Source organism: Myxine glutinosa, chromosome 1, assembly GCF_964187855.1.
Source record: "Myxine glutinosa chromosome 1, kmMyxGlut1.1, whole genome shotgun sequence".
Classification (NCBI taxonomy): domain Eukaryota; kingdom Metazoa; phylum Chordata; class Myxini; order Myxiniformes; family Myxinidae; genus Myxine; species Myxine glutinosa.
The window spans coordinates 376,035,088-376,054,619 of record NC_136261.1 but is presented as its reverse complement, the minus strand read 5'-3'; the positions used below and the strand labels follow the sequence as shown (position 1 = coordinate 376,054,619).

At 40.6% G+C, this 19,532-nt stretch overlaps 1 protein-coding gene across 1 annotated transcript in view; it reads right to left on the bottom strand.

Moving 5' to 3' along the window:
- Positions 1-854: 854 nt before the first annotated feature.
- LOC137415526 (protein phosphatase 1H) overlaps positions 855-19,532 on the bottom strand; it is a 99,359-nt gene continuing 80,681 nt past the window's right edge. The window contains exons 6-10 of the mRNA XM_068101127.2: positions 14,619-14,737; positions 10,011-10,074; positions 8,199-8,306; positions 2,458-2,609; positions 855-1,948 (exon numbers count right to left, since the gene is read on the bottom strand). Coding sequence (XP_067957228.2) covers positions 1,801-1,948; positions 2,458-2,609; positions 8,199-8,306; positions 10,011-10,074; positions 14,619-14,737 — 591 coding nt within the window. The 3' untranslated portion in view covers positions 855-1,800. The remainder of the gene's footprint in view (positions 1,949-2,457; positions 2,610-8,198; positions 8,307-10,010; positions 10,075-14,618; positions 14,738-19,532) is intronic.

Sequence of the window (19,532 nt, the reverse complement as noted above, 5' to 3'; positions counted from 1 at the left end):
ATATATATATATATATATATATATATATATGTCGGGTCAATGCAAGCTACTCATCTTATCACTGCAAATCGATTCTATTTTGTGATCTTTGCGTGACATATTTTCCAAAAGAACCTTTAAATAAAACGAGGAAAGACTTTTTTGTGCAAAGCGACTGAGACAACATTCTTGCCCTGCCACAGGTCAACTCTTTCGATGATTTCCAGTTAACAGTTCATGCATTTTTATATACATTCTATACAACAATCAGCCCCCATTGAAGATGGTTTGACGAAAAAGGGGAAAAAAAAAACTTTGTCTGAAAGATCATGGGTGTGGGGGGTTCTGCAATATCCAATGTCTTTTGAACTCGAGATAACCGTTCCAAGGCCAGACAATTTGGTGAGCATCAATGAAATTAAATAATGGCAAGCCTAGTTTAGAGTGATATCTCTTCACTAAGACATACCCAAGGAACAGAAATACCTTTGCTAGTTTATATTGACATCTTTCCTAAAATAATTACTACCTTTGGGCCAAGAATATGTGGCCCAGGGACCCCTTCGCTGATCTCACAAGCAGGTGGGAACCCATCCAAGAAGCTCGCCCTGAGGCCCGAGACCTCATTGCGGACCCAATGAACAGGTGGAAACCCATCCACAGGGCCTGCCCTGGGCCCTCGTCGTGGATCCTGGGCTTCGCTGAGAGCATCCCACCTGTTCCCGTGTTTCGTGAAGAGGTCCCGGGACTCCAGGGATCTTCTCACGTCGGGCTCTTGAGTCCTTTTGACCGTACTTAACGTGACAGACTCAGGTCAGAAGCGAAAGTGCGGAAATTGCATTTGTGTGTCGGGAAAAAAGAAGAAACAAAAAAAGTTCCACCAAATCCAACCCAAAGCATTCCTTCACTCACACATTTATATATTTCAAATATTACAATTTCACGCCAAAAAGGGTACGGTGGCCAATGCCGTACATTGATGACATCGACTTGTTCTTCCTTAGCATATCCCCTTCAGCATTCACACACAGAAAGAGTAGAGTGGCCCAGAAGCCAAAAAATATTCAGTCACTTTTAGCGCGAGTGCAGATGAGCGCTTATGAAAGTTGAAGATCAACGATTATTCAAGAAAAGCTGAATTTCTGGAAAAAAACAACCCAAAAAGAAATAAAAGACAATACATTGGAATAAGCTCCAGTATCCATCGCGATTTTGCACAATCATGGTCTACCAGTCGTGGATAATAAAAAGGAGGAAGGAGCCTGAACAAGCTCAGAAATTAATGCGAAACAAACTTTTCAAGGCATTTTGTGCAAAAAGTGTGCATTTCTATTTCACAGGGAACAAGCTTGGCGTATCGAAACAACTCGAGCCAAGGTCAGATTTTGGTCCGTAGACACCTTTTCACTTATGCAATTCATTTCCAATCGACGCGTCTCACTGGGACAGGTGAGTTGGCAAGCGTGTTAATATATCACTTCCAGGTTCTAGCTAGGACACACGGGACGACCAAAATAACCATTCAACCACACTAACACTCAAGGAAATGGCGTCTCGTAAAGTGTGGTTAGCCATGACATCGCTACGACAGCTAGCAACACTTTGACAGACATCTGCGTCCAAGCATGAACGATATGCGAAAAAGCCACAGATGGAGGACTCACTGAAACGTGGACTGCACAGCACTGCGGTCGTGATCAGAAAAATCTAGAGAAAAAAGGAATTAATAATAAGTAAACAAATGTAGGTCCCGTTCAGGCGTTTGCGGCCAGTGTCGGAAAGTGCCCCCCATCCCCCATATCCCCCCGTGGAATGACTCCCTCAGCTAGCGCGATTTCCATAGTGCAGGGGGAACAGGAAGACCGAAATGTCATCTCCTGATCCGAGTTTCTCGTTGCTGATGCGCCAGCCCTTGTCTCGAAGGACGCCCCGGGCCTTCATTACCAGCTCCTGCGCCACCAGGGTGTATCTGCGACAATATATATGAATGTTGATAAACCGGAAATGGGATTGCCTTCGACATTATCAGAACCATTAATGATATAATACGAAGGATCATGCAATTATCAATGAGGAGGTTCCAAGTGGGTTTTAATGCTCACATCAAAGGGGAACAGGGAGATAGGGACATTGAATTGGCAGGAAGTAAATGGGAGTGGTGGTGGTGGAGGGGGTGAGGGGCTTAGAGAAAGTAGAAGGGTGGGTATGGGAGAAAACAGGAGATGACCAGGGGCAGCACTCTTCAACGACTACATACAGTAGAAGAACATAAGATAACAGATTAAAAAGGAGGGACAGTTACATGTTCATATTGACCAAGTACCAATTATGATTAACTTGTCCACTCTCTCATTTCGGTGTGAATTCTTCTTCTTCCTCTTCTTCTGTTATAGATCTCATGTTTATAACGAGGAACCAACTTAAGACTACCTTCTCCGATCGATGGCAGTCTTGATTGTTTGCTATGTTTGCACTCACCGGTTGGGGTCACTCGGGTCACAATTTTCCAGGAAATTGGACACCAGGTCACAAACGGTATCGTTGGACAGCACGTCCCACAGGCCGTCTGTGGCTATGATGAGCACGTCGTTGGGAGTGTGCTCCTGAGTAGCAAGCTCGTAAATCCTCACCTGGAAGAGGAGGAACATACGAGTCATGCACCAGAAGGGCAGTGTGAAGGCAGAAGAGGTGGATAAAACTCTTTCACCATGATAGTCATTGATGTAAGAAGTATAAATTAACGCATGATTAAAAAAAAAAAATCAGAGTAAGTCAGGTGGCCCATCACACCTGTATAACTGTATTGCACTCACACATTCCCTATTAACTTGATGTATGTACAGAACTTGCATTTAATTTGACAACTATTCATACTTAGCTTATTACTTAGAATCCACATCCATTACAGGTAGGACATTCTTAGTTCACGGGACTAACCCACAGACCTGAGAGTTTAATAACGGCGTAGCCGGGCTTGGATCTGCTGAGTGGAAGATCTGCTGTCCCCCTGTCATGTAACCAGATATTCAGCTGTGATTGTTAGACGTTTGTGAGGGACATACATACATACACCGGACGGACAGACAAACACTGTTTCAGATGGCATTGCCCTACAGGCGACGCCGTAAAAATATGGCTGCCGAACCACCTGACTCGACCAATTTTTTTGTTCTCGACCAATTTATCCCAAGATCATGCTCAAGAAAATTCATACTGCTCGGATCAAGTGTTCTACTTGTCGATTAATAACACCATAATGAAGGCACCGATGACATCATTAACATATGTTATTGCCCATGGGGCATACTTTATATGACCCATCTTTCAATTTTTCCATGGGGCGTTTTCGGAGATATGGAGGTGCAAGGTTTTTTGGTTTTTCCAAGATGGCGCCCGTACCACGTGACCGATGATGTCATAATTAGCATTAAAATTATACAGGAAGAGGCGCTCCGATGGGGGATATTTTGTGTCATTCGGACCAACGGTTGCAGAGAAAACGAAGTTTAAAGGGAATAAACCTGCAAAATTCCGGTGGAAGAGACATATATACATACATACAGACAAACGCTGTTCTAAACGGCATTGCCCTAAGGAGCTGGGCTGTAAAAAAACAAAAACATTCACATACAGAACTGAGTGCAGACAAGGGTGACGGAGCGAGTGACATGTCACCAGTGAAACACGTGTGGCCACCCATACACGCTTATCCTAATCCTACAAATAATGTGGAAACATTCTATCGAAAGGTAGGTGAGGAACATTACGTGAGGAAATTCAAAACAGATTAATACCTGGGAAGAGTCCTTTTCATTCAGTCTCACCCTCTCTGAATCCCCCTCAAAATACGGGATTTTTGGGACTGGGGTCCCTTGAAGAGCGCCTTACATCAAGCAACCGACAGCGAAAGGCACAGCCTCGAGGAAGGTAGATGTTGAAAAGTTCTTGCCTCTTTTGGCTCGAGAGAGCACTTGGTTGGAGTGATAATTGATGCATTAGTAAGTACTCACAACGGTCAGACTCTACTCAAGATCCTCAACATCGAGACACTTGGGACCTCTTCGCCTAAATGAGTGTCAGAAAGAAACAAACACCTTCCATGGGGACTCTCAGAAGAACTTTGCGGTGGAGATGAAACGTTACAGGATACCCCTGAGCTATCCTCAGAACTCGGCTCAAATATACGTTCATGGGCCACACCTTTCTACTGGATCTTATGAGCAACCACAGTGTGGAACTTATAGGCCTTATGAGGTTCCGTGTCCGACATGATGGTGCAGAGGTGGTGCACTCCCCTTTGAACTGTCCCATCCGAGTTCCATTCTGGACCCAACTATAAACTGTTGGATTGGTGCTTCGCGGGCACGACATTACATCACAAATAGCATCGTCCCTCGGATGGACATTAATCCGGGTTTCCTGTGTGCTAGCATTACTAAGTGGAAGTTAAAGATCCCACAGAGTGTTGCACAAAGATAAAGTGAGTTATTTCAGGAAATCTGTCCAAATTCCAAATTCCTGCCTTGAGGAGTGCAACCCTTGCCTTGGGATGATTTTGTGGCACTGAACCTGCCTCAGGGGGGGGAAGAGGAGGCAGAAGGAGAACAAGTCTGTGTTTCACACAAGATGGAGTCAAACAAGACCTGTAATTCTGGTGCAGTGGTTGAGGAAGCATATTGAGGCACAGTCTTTTGGATGGGTTTTCAAATGCAGCTATTCTGTCTGCATTTAGGTTGTGGACACTAAAGGTCCTCATCATCCATTTTGAAAAAGTAGACCATTGTGGTTGTTTACCTGAACATGTTATCTGTGGTTAAACGTTGTTGTTCTCCTCCTTTCATTTGCAGTACTTGGATGCAGGAAGCATTACTGGCTCTGGGGGTTCAACGGGTTAAGTTTACAAAATTAGAATTCCTTCTGCAAGCTCGGAATGCATGGATGCAGATAATGATAGGTTGCGATGGACGAAATGGCCTTCACCTGTGACTTAATTACAAGACGTGTGAGTGACAAAAATGCAAGCTATTATCATTGGTGGTTGTGGGATACTGGGATTGCACCGCAAATAACGGAGCAGCATGTGGGTCACGTTGTGTCCAAAGGTTTTGAGATTCAAACAATCGCATGCCAGACAGACAGGCAGCCTTTGCGCAGAACACTGACTAATTTGGAAACAAATTTGATTTGATCACTTCAAGAGGCCATGCAGATGCACGCGTGCCAGAAGGACCTGTTCAATTTCATTCAAAGTTCATGCAGTATCATCACGCTCCAAAAAACACAATTGAAAAAATTAATAAAGCAACTCTGAACTGGAGCTTATGAGAAGTGCCTGTGGATTTCGTGTCTAGTTTTCATTTGAATTGGTGTGTGCAACATATATATATATATATATATATATATATATATATATATATATATATATATATATATATATATATATATATATATATATATACAGTATAATCACCCTGTATTTCAATCACCTTTTCAATCACCCTGTATAATATATAATATATATATATATATATATATATATATATATATATATATATATATACATACATACAGTATATATATACAGTATATATATATATATATATATATATATATATATATATATATATATATATATACGTAGTGTGTTCAAAAAGTTTTGGCATTACTTTTTGAACACAGTAGTATATATATATATATATATATATATATATATATATATATATATATATATATATATATATATATATATATATATATATATACATATATATATATACATATACATATATATATACATATATATATATATACATATATATCTACATATATATCTACATATATATATATATACATATATATATATATATATATATATATATATATATATATATATATATATATATATATATATATATATATATATATATATATACACATGTATATATATATATATAGTATTGTGGGGCAACATCTCCTCCGGTGCTTTTGTTCACTATACTGAAAATTCCCAATTTGGAAAGGATGTTCAAAATGCTGTAGAGATGTAACTGGGAATGAGGAAATTATACAGGAAAGAAGGTGGCCCCACTTTTCCTGCCAGCCACATCTCCCTTCCCCAACTTATTCTTCCTTTTCACAACTTTAAATGCCGTTTTCCCTTCAAAAATGTTCTGTCGAAGTTCTACAGAACTCAATAGAATTTTTATGGCACCTAACTAATTCTATAGAACTCTGAGGAGAGGTCGGATGTTCCATATAATTCATTAGACGTTCTACAGAAGATCCATTTAAATAATTATTTAAAACTCTGGAGAGAATGGGTGTTCTACATAATTATTTAGATGTTCTATAGAATTCATTAGATGTTCTATATAATTAATTAGATGTTCTATAGAATTCATTAGATGTTCTATAGAATTCATTAGATGTTCTATATAATTCATCAGATGTTCTATATAATTAATTAGATGTTCTATAGAATTCATTAGATGTTCTATAGAATTCATTAGATGTTCTATATAATTCATCAGATGTTCTATATAATTCATTAGATGTTCTATATAATTCATCAGATGTTCTATATAATTCATTAGATGTTCTATATAATTCATTCGATGTTCTATATAATTCATTCGATGTTCTCTAAAATTCATTAGATGTTCCATATAATTAATTAGATGTTCTATATAATTCATTAGATGTTCTATAAAATTAATTAGATGTTCTATATAATTCATTCGATGTTCTATACAATTCATTCGATGTTCTCTAGAATTCATTAGATGTTCTACATAATTCATTAGATGTTCTATAAAATTCATTAGATGTTCTATATAATTCATTTGATGTTCGAAACAATTCATTAGATGTTCTATAGAATTCATTAGATGTTATATATAATTCATTAGATGTTCTATAAAATTAATTAGATGTTCTATATAATTCATTCGATGTTCTATACAATTCATTCGATGTTCTCTAGAATTCATTAGATGTTCTATATAATTCATTAGATGTTCTATAAAATTCATTAGATGTTCTATATAATTCATTTGATGTTCTATACAATTCATTTGATGTTCTCTAGAATTCATTAGATTCTATATAATTCATTAGATGTTCTATAAAATTCATTAGATGTTCTATATAATTCATTCGATGTTCTATACAATTCATTCGATGTTCTATATACAATTCAATCGATGTTCTATATAATTTATTAGATGTTCTATAGAATTCATTAGATGTTCTATATAATTTATTAGATGTTCTATAAAATTCATTAGATGTTCTATATAATTTATTACATGTTCCATAAAATTAATTAAATGTTCTATAAAATTAATTAAATGTTCTATAAAATTCATTAGATGTCCTAGAGAATTCATTAGATGTTCTATAGAATTCATTAGATGTTCTATAGAATTCATTAGATGTTCTATAGAATTCATTTGATGTCCGAAATAATTCATTAGATGTTCTATACAATTCATGAGATGTTCTATGTAATTCATTCAATGTTCTAGAGAATTAATTGGATGTTCTGTAGAATTCATTAGATGTTCTATGGAATTTCATTAGATATTTTATAGAATTCATTCGATGTTCTCTAGAATTAATTGAATGTTCTATGGAATTTCATTAGATGTTCTATACAATTCATTAGATGTTCCATATAATTTATTCAATGTTCTATAGTCTATACAATTCATTAGATGTTCTATATAATTAATTCGATGTTCTATACAATTCATTAGATGTTCTATATAATTCATTAGATGTCCTATACAATTCATTAGACATTCAATAAAAGATCAATTGAAATAATTATATAAAACTCTGTAGAGAATGGATGTTCTATAGAACCAGTCTATAGGAATTCTATAGTACTTTAAGACCAAGGTTTAGAGAACTGTTCCATATAAATTTTCTATAGAAATTCTGTACAAAGTATCGACTTTTCCTATCGATTCTATATCTATATAATTTTTACAGAATTTCTGTAGAACATTTCTATGGAAACGTTCTATAGACCTTGATCCTAAAGTTCCATGGAATTTCAATGGAATTCATTTTACAATAATGAAGAAAAATAGACAGGTACCATAGAACATCTATATAAATTTTTCTAATGGATTTCTATCGAACATTTATGATTTCAACCACAGGTAGAATTAGGGGGTCATAGTTAATGAGTCATGATGTACCAGTCTTCTTACCTCAGGCACGCAGGAAAGGAAGGGCTTGATGGAGATGTTGGAATCATACACCTTCAGGTCGTGATCACCCAAGCCTCGAGTAACCCCGATTGTAGCCATCACTCGGGCCTACAGGTAAAGGAACAGCTCCATCGAAATGCATTGACCGACGAAGCCAACCTCTTCTCAATATTAATCTCATATAAGAAAGAAAGGAAGGTAGAGGAGGGTGGAAGGAGGGTGGAAGGAGTGTAGAGGGAACTGAGAGAAGGTTGGGATGAGAGCGGAGGGTGATATACTGATATACACACATACAGGAGCGTCGGGAGCAAGCCCGGACCCCGTGACAAACAACCTCGGGGCCCCCCACCCCAACTTTTCTTTTCTCTCTTTTTGGTTCACGAGTTATCAAGTGACCACTATATTCGTCATGTGTGTGCGTCTGTCTGTGTGTGTGTCTGTGTGTGTCTGTTTGTCCGCAGAATAACTACCCGATGATATCATCCGATCTTGATGAAACTTGGGTGGGAGGTTGATATCATGATATAGTTGTGTCCTGCCTCGAGTGGGCGTATTGCGCCCATTGTGGGCGGAGCCACGCCCGAAAAAGATGTCTTTTTAGGGGGTAATCGAGTTCAAGCTACATCCTCTCCGAGGGGTTTGGTGGAATCTGACAGGGGTTTCGATATTTGGTTAGGCCAATGTCATGTGTCTAGCCCCACGGAGCTCAATTTTTCATTTTTTTTTTTCCCCCATTTCATTTTTCACCGAATTTTCGGTATTGTGTAGCCAACTAACCTCGTAACTGATTATACATTCTTTTCTATCTCATTTCAAGGTCAGGAACCTTCGTTTTGACATTTCCGGGCCTGGCCTGTCCGGGCCTGTTTCGGTCATAGTCCGTCCTTTGTCATTGAATACCGCTCGCTCGTGAACCATCGTCGTCTCCTGACTTGTATAACTTTTTAAGGAACTTTCTTTAATGAAAAACAAAAAACTTTCCAAAAAAGAAATGGTCACTTTTATTTAGCCGTATGATAAAATTTAGCCGTACAAAGGAAATAGCGGGATGTTTGGACTGATCGAGTTAATTCGCACCCTCGACTGTTGAACACAATTTCTCCAAGATTGGTAAAAAAAATACGTGTGAAGATGGTTAATAATTTTTTGGACAAAGAGGATACAAACCCATTTCTTTGTAACGCATATTCATGGTTAATAACCATTTTCTGTGAAGTTTGAAACTGTACTATTAACAGCGGTAAATGTTGTTTCGTTTCTGGCAAGAAAGCAAAATCAGCTTCTGGGTTAAAATGTAACGATGAGGAAATGAGGATGAGCCGATGAGGGGTTTCACTGTATTGTTTAAAAAAAAAATACAGGAGAAGCTCGGGCCCCTCAACGGACCCCGGGCCCCGAGGCAGCGATCCCCCTGACCCCGCTCTCGATGCCCCTGCGCACGCACGCACGCACACACACACACACACACACACACACACACACACACACACACACACACACACACACACACACAATTATGGAGGACGTGCGGATCTGGCTCCACGGAGGCAAGAGTACAACATTTTGAATGTGAGGGATCTTTGGGTCTCTCCTGAAAGATCGATCGGCTATATCCATGCCGTGGGCCTGTTCGAGCAGAACTGACCAGGGCTAATCAACATCAACAACAACAACAACAACAACAACACATATACTTTGTCATTGTTTGCCTTGCTCATCGGTAACCACTAGTTTAACCGTTTGGGGCTCGTGATGCAAGTGAGATTTGCATTCAATCCATTGTAACCGCTTCTTCATAATGAAAGTTTTTACCTTTTTCCCTTCCCCGTACACCAAGGGAAACTTCAAGTCGTTTTCTTCAATCGTTTTGTAAGACCTGTGGGGAGGTGGAAACAAACAAAATTCACGTTGCTAAACTACAACAAAACGCACTTTTTTTTCCTTTTTTTTTTTTACAGTGTCTAAGGCTCGGAGAGGAGCTGCCACAAACACATACATCTCAAACACATGGACATACCGAAGAACACATGAGACACAACACAGGACTGATAGACAAGACAAACACAGCCACTGAGCTTGGGGGAAGTTCCGTCACTTCCTGGGGCACTCTGGGTACCATTGACGTCACAACAATGATCCTCTCACCACACTCAGCGGGGAATTTCCGAAGGAGGAATTTCCTCCTCCCCATGGATGCCAACTGATGGGGATTGTCCATGCTCGTAACCTTTAAAATGCTGAAAGCCAAGTAGGGAGGCAGCATATACCATTTTACAAATATTTGGTATGATTCTGCTGGGGTTTAAACTAACAACCTCCCAGACTCGGAGCGGTACTCAAACCACAACACACTGAGTGTGGTCATTTACATGAATTGGTAATTCAGAACTCCTGGATATGCCATGAAGAATATGCTACGACCACTTCCTTAACGGCCCCCATTATTCCCATCTTCTTGTGGAGTCGGACAGGGAACGTTTTTGGCACAAGTCTTTCATGATCCAGCTGACTAGTTCTAACATTTGATTGAAGGTTGTAGGAATTTATAATTTGTTCATGGTGCCGGTGATAACTCAGCGACTCTTCAGGGAAGACATTGTGGGATCTTCAATGTCCACCAACGAATGCTGTCACTTGACCACCCGGCTTAATGTCCGTCCGAGGGACGACACACTTTGCGATGCACCTCAATCCTGTTAAAAAAGCAAAACATAGATTAGCTTATGCTCTACAACTTAAGCTATAGTTTAGCTTATGCTCTACAACTTAAGCTATAGTTTAGCTTATGCTCTACAACTTAAGCTGAATCACTTGTATTTTCATATTCTGTTACCGGGCAATAGGCCTATAGCTTTAATTTTAGAACTGTCTTTAAGCTGAGTAACCTGGAGTTTCCGAACAGTGTTTCTTAAATATCTTCTTTGTTCAAATAACACATTCATTTTTATGCATAAGCTCTAGCTCATCCATTCATAGGTCAGGTCAGTCTCTTGACTGCCACTGGTAACATGTTACCCCGTGCTACCTGCCGCATGGTCGGATAGGACTAAACCGACTACCCTTCACTGCTTGCCAGTAGGGAGGGTGACTGTGACACCCTGCTGGACTAAAAACAATACCTGTTAAAGGGCGGATGAGCTCCCTTTGGGAGCCAACGGCCATCCAGTATGGAGATTGTGTCTCCTCAAAAACACCCATCCGGTTGGACCGGTTTTTTAGGTAGTACGTTGTTGACAGCAACCGCTCAGGGTCATAATACCGTTCGGACTTAGGAGCGTTAAAGTGGTGCCCGGAACCATCTTACACTCTCCGTGTCAGGATTGCTGGTCTTACTTCCTGTCTCACTCAAACTATATCTACCGGCCTAGCTTCAATCTCTCTTTCTTACAAACAAACATCATACACTTTTCTTCTCTTTTATATGAGGCCTGGCATTGATGAGGAGTGCTGTGACCTTCAACATAAAAGCCTTAAACATAAAAAAAAGTCCGAGAGACCTCTTGAAATAAAGAATTAACAACTCCTGAGGCTATAGGAATTTGGTGCCCACCTCCTCCATCCCCCTCCACTCCAGCATCACATCCTCTCTCTCCTGGATTCTGTGCAATCTAAAGCTTTCAACATTATTGGAATCTTCCCTGATGAGACGAAAGCACTAGGTCTGTTCCTTTCACATCAACAAAGGGATGGTGGTCTCTTTCTTCTCCCATCTATTTTCCGATTATGCCTCCTCTGCCTCCTCTGCCTCCGACCACCCACAGGAAATCCAGGATGCACGCGTTCTTCCAATAACCCCCTTCTCATTAAACTTCCAAAATCCAGGCTGACTACACATCTCAACACTTTTTATCCTTTCTTCTGATGTCTATGGAACCACCTTCCAGAGGCTGTTTCTTTGCGCACTCTCTCTTTCTCTTTCTCTTTCTTTCTTTCTTTTTCTCTTTCTCTTTCTCTTTCTCTTCTCTCTCTCTCTCTCTCTCTCTCTCTCTCTCTCTCTCTCTCTCTCTCTCTCTCTCTCTCTCTCTCTCTCTCTCTCTCTCTCACATCCATATTTGCTGGCCATGTCCAAGTGTCGCCCTGCTGCAGCACTTTCAGTTCAACCTTCCTTTTCAATGAGCCTCACTCTTGTCAAGAAAAAGAAAAAATGCAGAACTATTAATCCTCAGCTACAAATTCTCTTGCCTTAATGGCCTCAACGGGAAGAGGAATAAGCCCTAAAGCTTTAAAATGCAAGGCTGTTAGTTTGGTCCATATATTGTTTTCACCCCTCATCCAACTTATCAGAAATATAAGATTGGATGGACATAATAATAAACAAGAAAGAAAGTTCCCTTAAAAGGAATTTTGCGTTCGGCCCACTTCCATTAGGAGGAGGCCATTAGCCCTTGCAAAGCCTTTGCCAGTATTGCCAACCTATGGTTGTTTGTCCGTGCTCTTTCCCTTTTTACATGCTGAACATCAGGCAAGGACGTACCATTTTAAAATTCCCTTACCCGCCTTATCCTTACCCGCCTTCCTTGTTATCTTTTGACGTCTACTTTGTCCCTCGGTCCTGCTCTTTCTACTGTTGCTTTTTTTTGTTGTTGCATCCTGATCCATTTTGTGCTCCAGCTCTTCCATGAGCCTCGACTCTGTATACAAAAAAATGCTAAGAAGAAATGGCAAATACCAGGTGCCTCGAAAAATGAACTTATGAACCACTTTTAGAGGACATTTTCCCCGCAGGGCAGGGGTTGGCCTTTTTCGGGCACCGTGGTCCCCTTTTTGAAGCAATGTTTTATGGCCGAATGCCCTTCCTGCCGCCAGCCCTGTTCGTCACCTCTTGCGACACACAGGGAATTACCAGTGAACTGGTACTCAATTTGCGGATCTCGGAAGGATGACAGGCTGAGTCAACCCCCCTGGCGTTAATTCAGCGATCGACCGGGATTCGAACCCAGGATCCCAAGCCGGCACCCTAACCGCTAAGCCAACACCAGAAAAATGAACGATTAATTAAAATAGAAAGCATCTGAAAAATTCAAAGCCTGTCAATGTCCACTTTGTATTCAGATGTCTGTATGCTAAACATGATGAAAACAGCTAGAAAATACCAAAAAAAAAAGGCTTAACGTTTTATGCGACCTCAAACTTTTCACTTCAAAAGCAATAGGCTTCAGTGACCCAATATGCAACGCCTGCTCAAATTTCAAGTCAAACGGATAAAAATTGACGATTTTATGCAACCTTGACCTTTGACCGTTTGATCTTTAAAAAAAAAAAAAAAAAAATCGGACTCTACCTTTTTATTGGCGAACCAACTCAATGGCCCAATATGCAAATTCTTGAAATTTCAGGTCAATTGGATGAACATTGATTTTATGTGAAGTTGACCTTTGACCTTTTGACAAAATTATTAATTTGACTTCTCAATAATCTCATAAGAAAGCTTTATTGAAAATCTGATGACAAAACTCAAATGGTAAATTTAAATTTCAGGTCAATTGATAATTGACCTTTGACCTTTTGACAAAATTATTGTACATTTTTGACGCATTTTTATAAAATAAAATATAATATGTATAAAATACATAAAATAATATATATATATATATATATACATATACGTATATATAATATAAATATATAATAATAAAAAAATATATATATAATAATATATATAAAAATATGATAGTGATGTCGCATTTCCTCGGGCAATGATGGCATTGCCTTTCTATGGCTGGTACACACCGGTAATTGTGTGGTATAGAGTCCACATTGGTATAGATACAGGGTCGATACAGGGAATTGTGTGGTATAGATAGATACAGGGGGGAGGGGCGGGGGGGGGGTGTGGCTAATTACTCAACATCACCATCAATCCGGAAGGATCTATAAACCGTATTATATATGCAAATGGGTGGATAATAAAGGCAAGTATTATTATCACAGTAAAGTATACATAGTTGTATTTGATTGACAGGTTATTAGGATAAATTACTTTGTAAGAACAGCATTCCTGACAATAAGTATGGAAATGAGAGGGTTAAGAGGGCTACTGGCACTTGAACAACTAGAATAGCACTCTGTAGAGGGTCTAACCTACACATCCACCTAGATTGGTCATAATCCGTCCATAACGTTTTGAAACATCGTGTTATATATCATTTTTGGCCCATCTCTCAATGGTGAAGAATCACTTCAAAAATCAAAAAATTATCGTATTCAGATCCAGATCTTAACTAAAATAGAATCAATGAATCCTTGTCGCACACCCAAACTGTCCACCAGGTTTCGTCCGAATCCGTACAATACCTTTTGAAATACCCTGCTCACAGACAACAAGACAGGGGTGAAAACATAACCTCTGTCCACCTTTGGTGGCGGAGGTAAAGATCAGTCTCTGCAGGGTGATTGAGTGCAGATGGTTTATATTTTTACCAGCCGACCATGGTGTGGTCCCGGTACAGCATTTTCTTTCCGAGCTCCTTCCTCTGCACCCTTCGTGGGAACTCAAGTGCTGAGAATTCGTCGCCAAGGAGATGGGGCTGCAGGTGGGCCTAAAGAGGGAGTGGCGGTAGGACAGATGGGGGGCAAATATAGGAGGTTAAAAGGTTAAAACAGTGTAAGAGTTAGCCTGTTTGTGTTCCTGTCTGAATCCCTGGTCCATGGTGCAGGTTGACCAGGTTCAAGTATACCTACATACCACGTGTTTGTCCATTGTCTGATGAGGTCCTTGCACTTTCTGCTAAAGTATACCTGATATCTACCGATTCCCTTTGTTGTGCAAATAATAGATGTGCAACCTCGTTTATGAGCCCATAATCATCATACTAAAAGACGCAATTTGGTGTCTGTCTGTCTGTCTGTCTGATGATTTTTGACCACAATATATTCGATCGTTACTTATCCAATCTCCACCAAACTTGACAGGAGGACTAAGGGTCACACAATGAAGGTTGTAGCGAATTAATTTGCCCCCCTCCCCAAGGGGGCTTTCCCCACCAATGGGGTTACATGTTGAGGTGTATATCGATGTTAAATTAGCTTTATTGTGGCGTTTTTTCCAAGAACGCTTCTAATAACAAAAGCATAATATTCATGTTATTACAAAACAAAATTAATACTAATAATATCCCAACTCCACAAGGAGTTTTCCCTCCTTGAACAAACGCCCTGTTAACATGTATAAATAGCTTATCGTGCCGTTTTGGTGGGAGCAACAGGCCAAATTCCTCCACCAGAGGCGCGTGCGATTTGGTCTCTTCCGAAGACAGAGGCCTCTTCTGGAAGATTGCTTTGCGCCGAACAGGCAGAAGAGAAGCAATATGGCGGCCAAACATGTATTACTCGCGCTCATGATGGAAGAATTAGACAAAGATGACACTACATCACAAGTTGATGCAAATATCCAGATTGCGTTTTCACTTGCAAGTTTTGCTGCGTAAGTATAACCAGCAGCGTTTCTCGCGCCTCTTCTGCTGGATGACGGGAAGAGGCAGAAGAGCTTCCGAGAAGAGAAGAGTCCAAATCGAATGACCGGAAGAGAGCCGGAAGAGGCTTCTGTCTTCAGAAGAGACCAAATCGCACGAGCCTCAGAAGTAAAAATATTATAAACCACAAACACGTACGATTACCTTTGTAAACAATCGCTAATGCTGTTTAACACGAAACTGAAATAAATTTGGAGAAAGCCGGACATCAGTCCATGTTTATCACGTGGACGAACGCACCTGATCAAATATCTACTGTACTCTATATACTCCACAAGGGTTAATAAAATGACTCCTCCTGCCACTTCCGTGGAGTTCTTCCAAGGCATTTTCCATGGCGTTTTTCCAAAGCCGCTTCTCATTACTTTGCTAAAAATTACTAAAAGGCGAAGCGTGTGTCCGTGTCCGTCATGCTTCATTCAAAAGGGTTCCTGCTGTCACAGAACAATAAAAATCGCAACGTTGGAAAGCTAATAATCGATTTACTTGGAACAAAAATCGGTGTCCGTCTAATCATGAAGATGCCTCTTTTAAAACTCTGTCTTTCGGGAATGGAAGAAGAAGAAGCAGGACCTGGAGTTTAATGGAGCAGTTCCAATGTAATGCAACGCAGTAGGAACCGTTTAGAATAATGCGTGACGGACACAGGAGCACACAAAATAAAATGTAGTAATACTTCTCGAAGCAATAGAAAAATGTATAAAAGTACATGGAAGGAGCAGAAAAACAACAACAACCACAACGACAGTTATAAAACATGCAGCTTTGGTGTGTTTTACTTCATTTTACATCCTCGTTGAGATTCACAGATAGACATGCAATATGGTTTGTGAAGTACATGTTCCTTTTGATTATACGCGTCAGCGAAGCAATAGGGAGGCACGGAGAGTTCTCTAAACACAAGGACAACAAGTGTTCTCATGTTCTCAAGCACACGTACGCACATGGATGCTTAACCCTGCTTTTCGCTTCGCGAGCACAGCGTGACCAACGAGACTTATAGTCCAAGCCATTTAGCCCAAATATGGGGCCAGATAGGAAAAAACTGCAACACTACATATCAGTGCGAAATTGTATGCAGTAATATATACCAGATAACATATCAAAAGTCTAAAGCTCTAAAAATATGGGGTGTCTGTCAAAATCACTGGTACATGGACCCCCCTTTTCATCCTTTTGCGGTACGATTTGTTCACATTTTGCGATACATTCCGAGCACATGGTATATAATTATACTTTTAATATCAGGAATTACATTCCTCTTCCTCTTGTTAACCCCCCGCTGGTCTTCATACTTCTCATGAGTACTTGCTCAATCATCAGGTCTGAGGAAATTCCAGCCCAAGCTCTACTACTTCTTCGGGCGACATGGAAGCCCTGAGTAAACTTACGGTGCACATCTGGATAGTCCTGTTCTAAGCTGTGCATTATTTGCAGGTAAATCCTGGCAGACTTAGCATCGAGTGAATGACCTGAGGCTGCTACATATGGTAACATATCAGATACAGCTTCGAGGTGCAGGGACCAGTTTCCCATACGCTCGGCTTTGATGAATTTTCTTAAGATCTTCACCATATCCATATACTGTAACCACAGTTTCGCTGTTCGGTCTTTGGTCAATGATTCTGTCTGTGTTTGAAAGACTTTGCTGATCTTGTCAAGGATTGGATCACTTGCTACATCGTTGGAAGATCGTGTGCCTTTCATCAACGCATCATACAGGGTCCTTGCTTTACTCACATCTGGATGAATCACATCATCATCGGCCAAGCCACTCATTGCATCTTCATCCCGAACTGGCAAGTCTTCTGCAGTTCTGTATTGTGTTCCTCCAAGAGGATCAGACAGGAGGAGTGCATTCAGGACAGCATCCAGGAGGATGTGTGCCCGTACAGCCCTGGAAATTGCTTTTCCTGTTAGGATGTGATCCACTGCATTTGGTGCGTATATGAGTTCTAGCAGCTCCTTCAACCCAGAACCACCCATGAGGTGCCCTATGCTGCCAACGAAGCTCATTTCCATATGAAAGGCACCTAGCCTTACCACAATACGTCGCATGGGGCTTCCATCTGGCTCCGAGAGAATGATCGACAATGCCTTCCACCATAGTGGCTGATCAAAGGTGATGATGGTAGGTACATCATGTTGTTTAGCATGTTGCGCAATGTAGTTGAGAGTGGAGTAGATGCATGTAGTGTCGCTCGAGCTCAAATCAATCATTGGGAGAAACAGGACAGACGATTTTGAATGCTGGACACCACGATGTAAGAGTTGCATCATCCCGGACCATGCAGGTCTTGGTATCTTGAACAGCAGTGACGTCTTCCACAGTACATCAAGGTTGGCTGTGGGATCATGGGCTCTCATGATAGGCATGCTCCCATAAGTCAAGGTTGCAAGTGCCTGGTCGTCAGCTCTATGGTACTGTATCTGGATTCTTCCAGTTGTTTGTATGTCGCTGGCAGTGACCTGAGCTCTAGGAATCGGATGTCCTTGTGTTGTTCCAGGGGTAATCATGGCTATTATCCCCATGCCATGGAAGGTGTTGTGTCCGTCTAAGGTTCTAATGTTGTGGTCGACGTTGTCAGCTGCATATTGAACAAATTCTCCCTTGTGGTTGGGTATGTCCGTACCCTGGTATACAGCTGCATTTTGGTTGAAACGTGTGACTTCCTTGTATGAGCTGCAGTACCCATGTGCATGCAGTGAATCAATAAGGAAACGAGAGGCGAAATGGTGCTGCAGCTGCACCCCTAGTGCAATTTGCAGTGGAGCAATCAGGACACGTGGTCGTGCAGCTTGCATTATAGCCTGACCAATTGAAGCTATCTTCAGCTCTACATCTTTTGCCTTCAAGATCTTTCCAAGAAAAATCTTCAGAGTATCAGGAAGAAAGTTGAGGCTGGCGTCTTTGAACTCAAAGTCTTCCGATGTTGGGTATGTTTCATTCCCTGTTTCCACTTGCTTTATGTCATCCAGTATGAATTTAGCGGCAGCTTCCAGGATTATTTTCTTCTGAATCATAGGATCCTTAGACTGGTTTGCATGAAACTCCAAAAGTACACTGTCAGCTGTTTGCCTCATCGTTGCAACATTCGATTTGCCATTAACTGTTGTGACAATGACTCTGTCGCCAAAGTGTTCAATCAGTCTGTCTTTCATATATCTTTGAGAATAGGACTCGGCATTTGAGTCGGCAAGATACTCGGCCATTTTGTCCACCAGATCAGAGATTGTGTTTTGTTCGTCGTCATTTTCCTCAAGGAATTCAGTCACCTTTATAAATGCCTGACATCTCATCCAGAGCAGGACGACCGCCTTCGTGTGGTGATTTGTATCGTCTACCCAATTTCTGTTTCTTCTGTACTGTTTCATTATGTACAAAATTCAGAGGGATCAGTTTCCCTGTCCGGAAATTTGAACTGCATACCTGGTGATACACGGCATCTGCCGCTGGAAGGTCACACACAATGAGCAGTCGAGCCCGAACAGTATCGGCCCATGCATCGTTCCTTGTTGAGCACTTTTGCAGAAGACTATCTTTACATTCTGTAAATGTGATAGAGTGGACATCTCCTTGTTGTTTCCTGTTATCAAAGTTCACCTTTGTACCACAGAAGAGGCAATCTGCTTTGAAGTTGAAGGCTTCCTCTGCTGATCGGAGCGATACACTTGGGCCTGGTCTGTGTGTATCTCTGATACTCTGTGCTACCTTTATTGGATTGCAGTATACACGTCGGCATTCTTGATGAACAACTTGACCTGGAACAGTCTGTATTGGGTCACTGCGCTGGTCACTAACAACATTAATAGTCCGACTTCCCTTTTCACGAAGTGTCACTACTGGATTATCGTTGTTGGT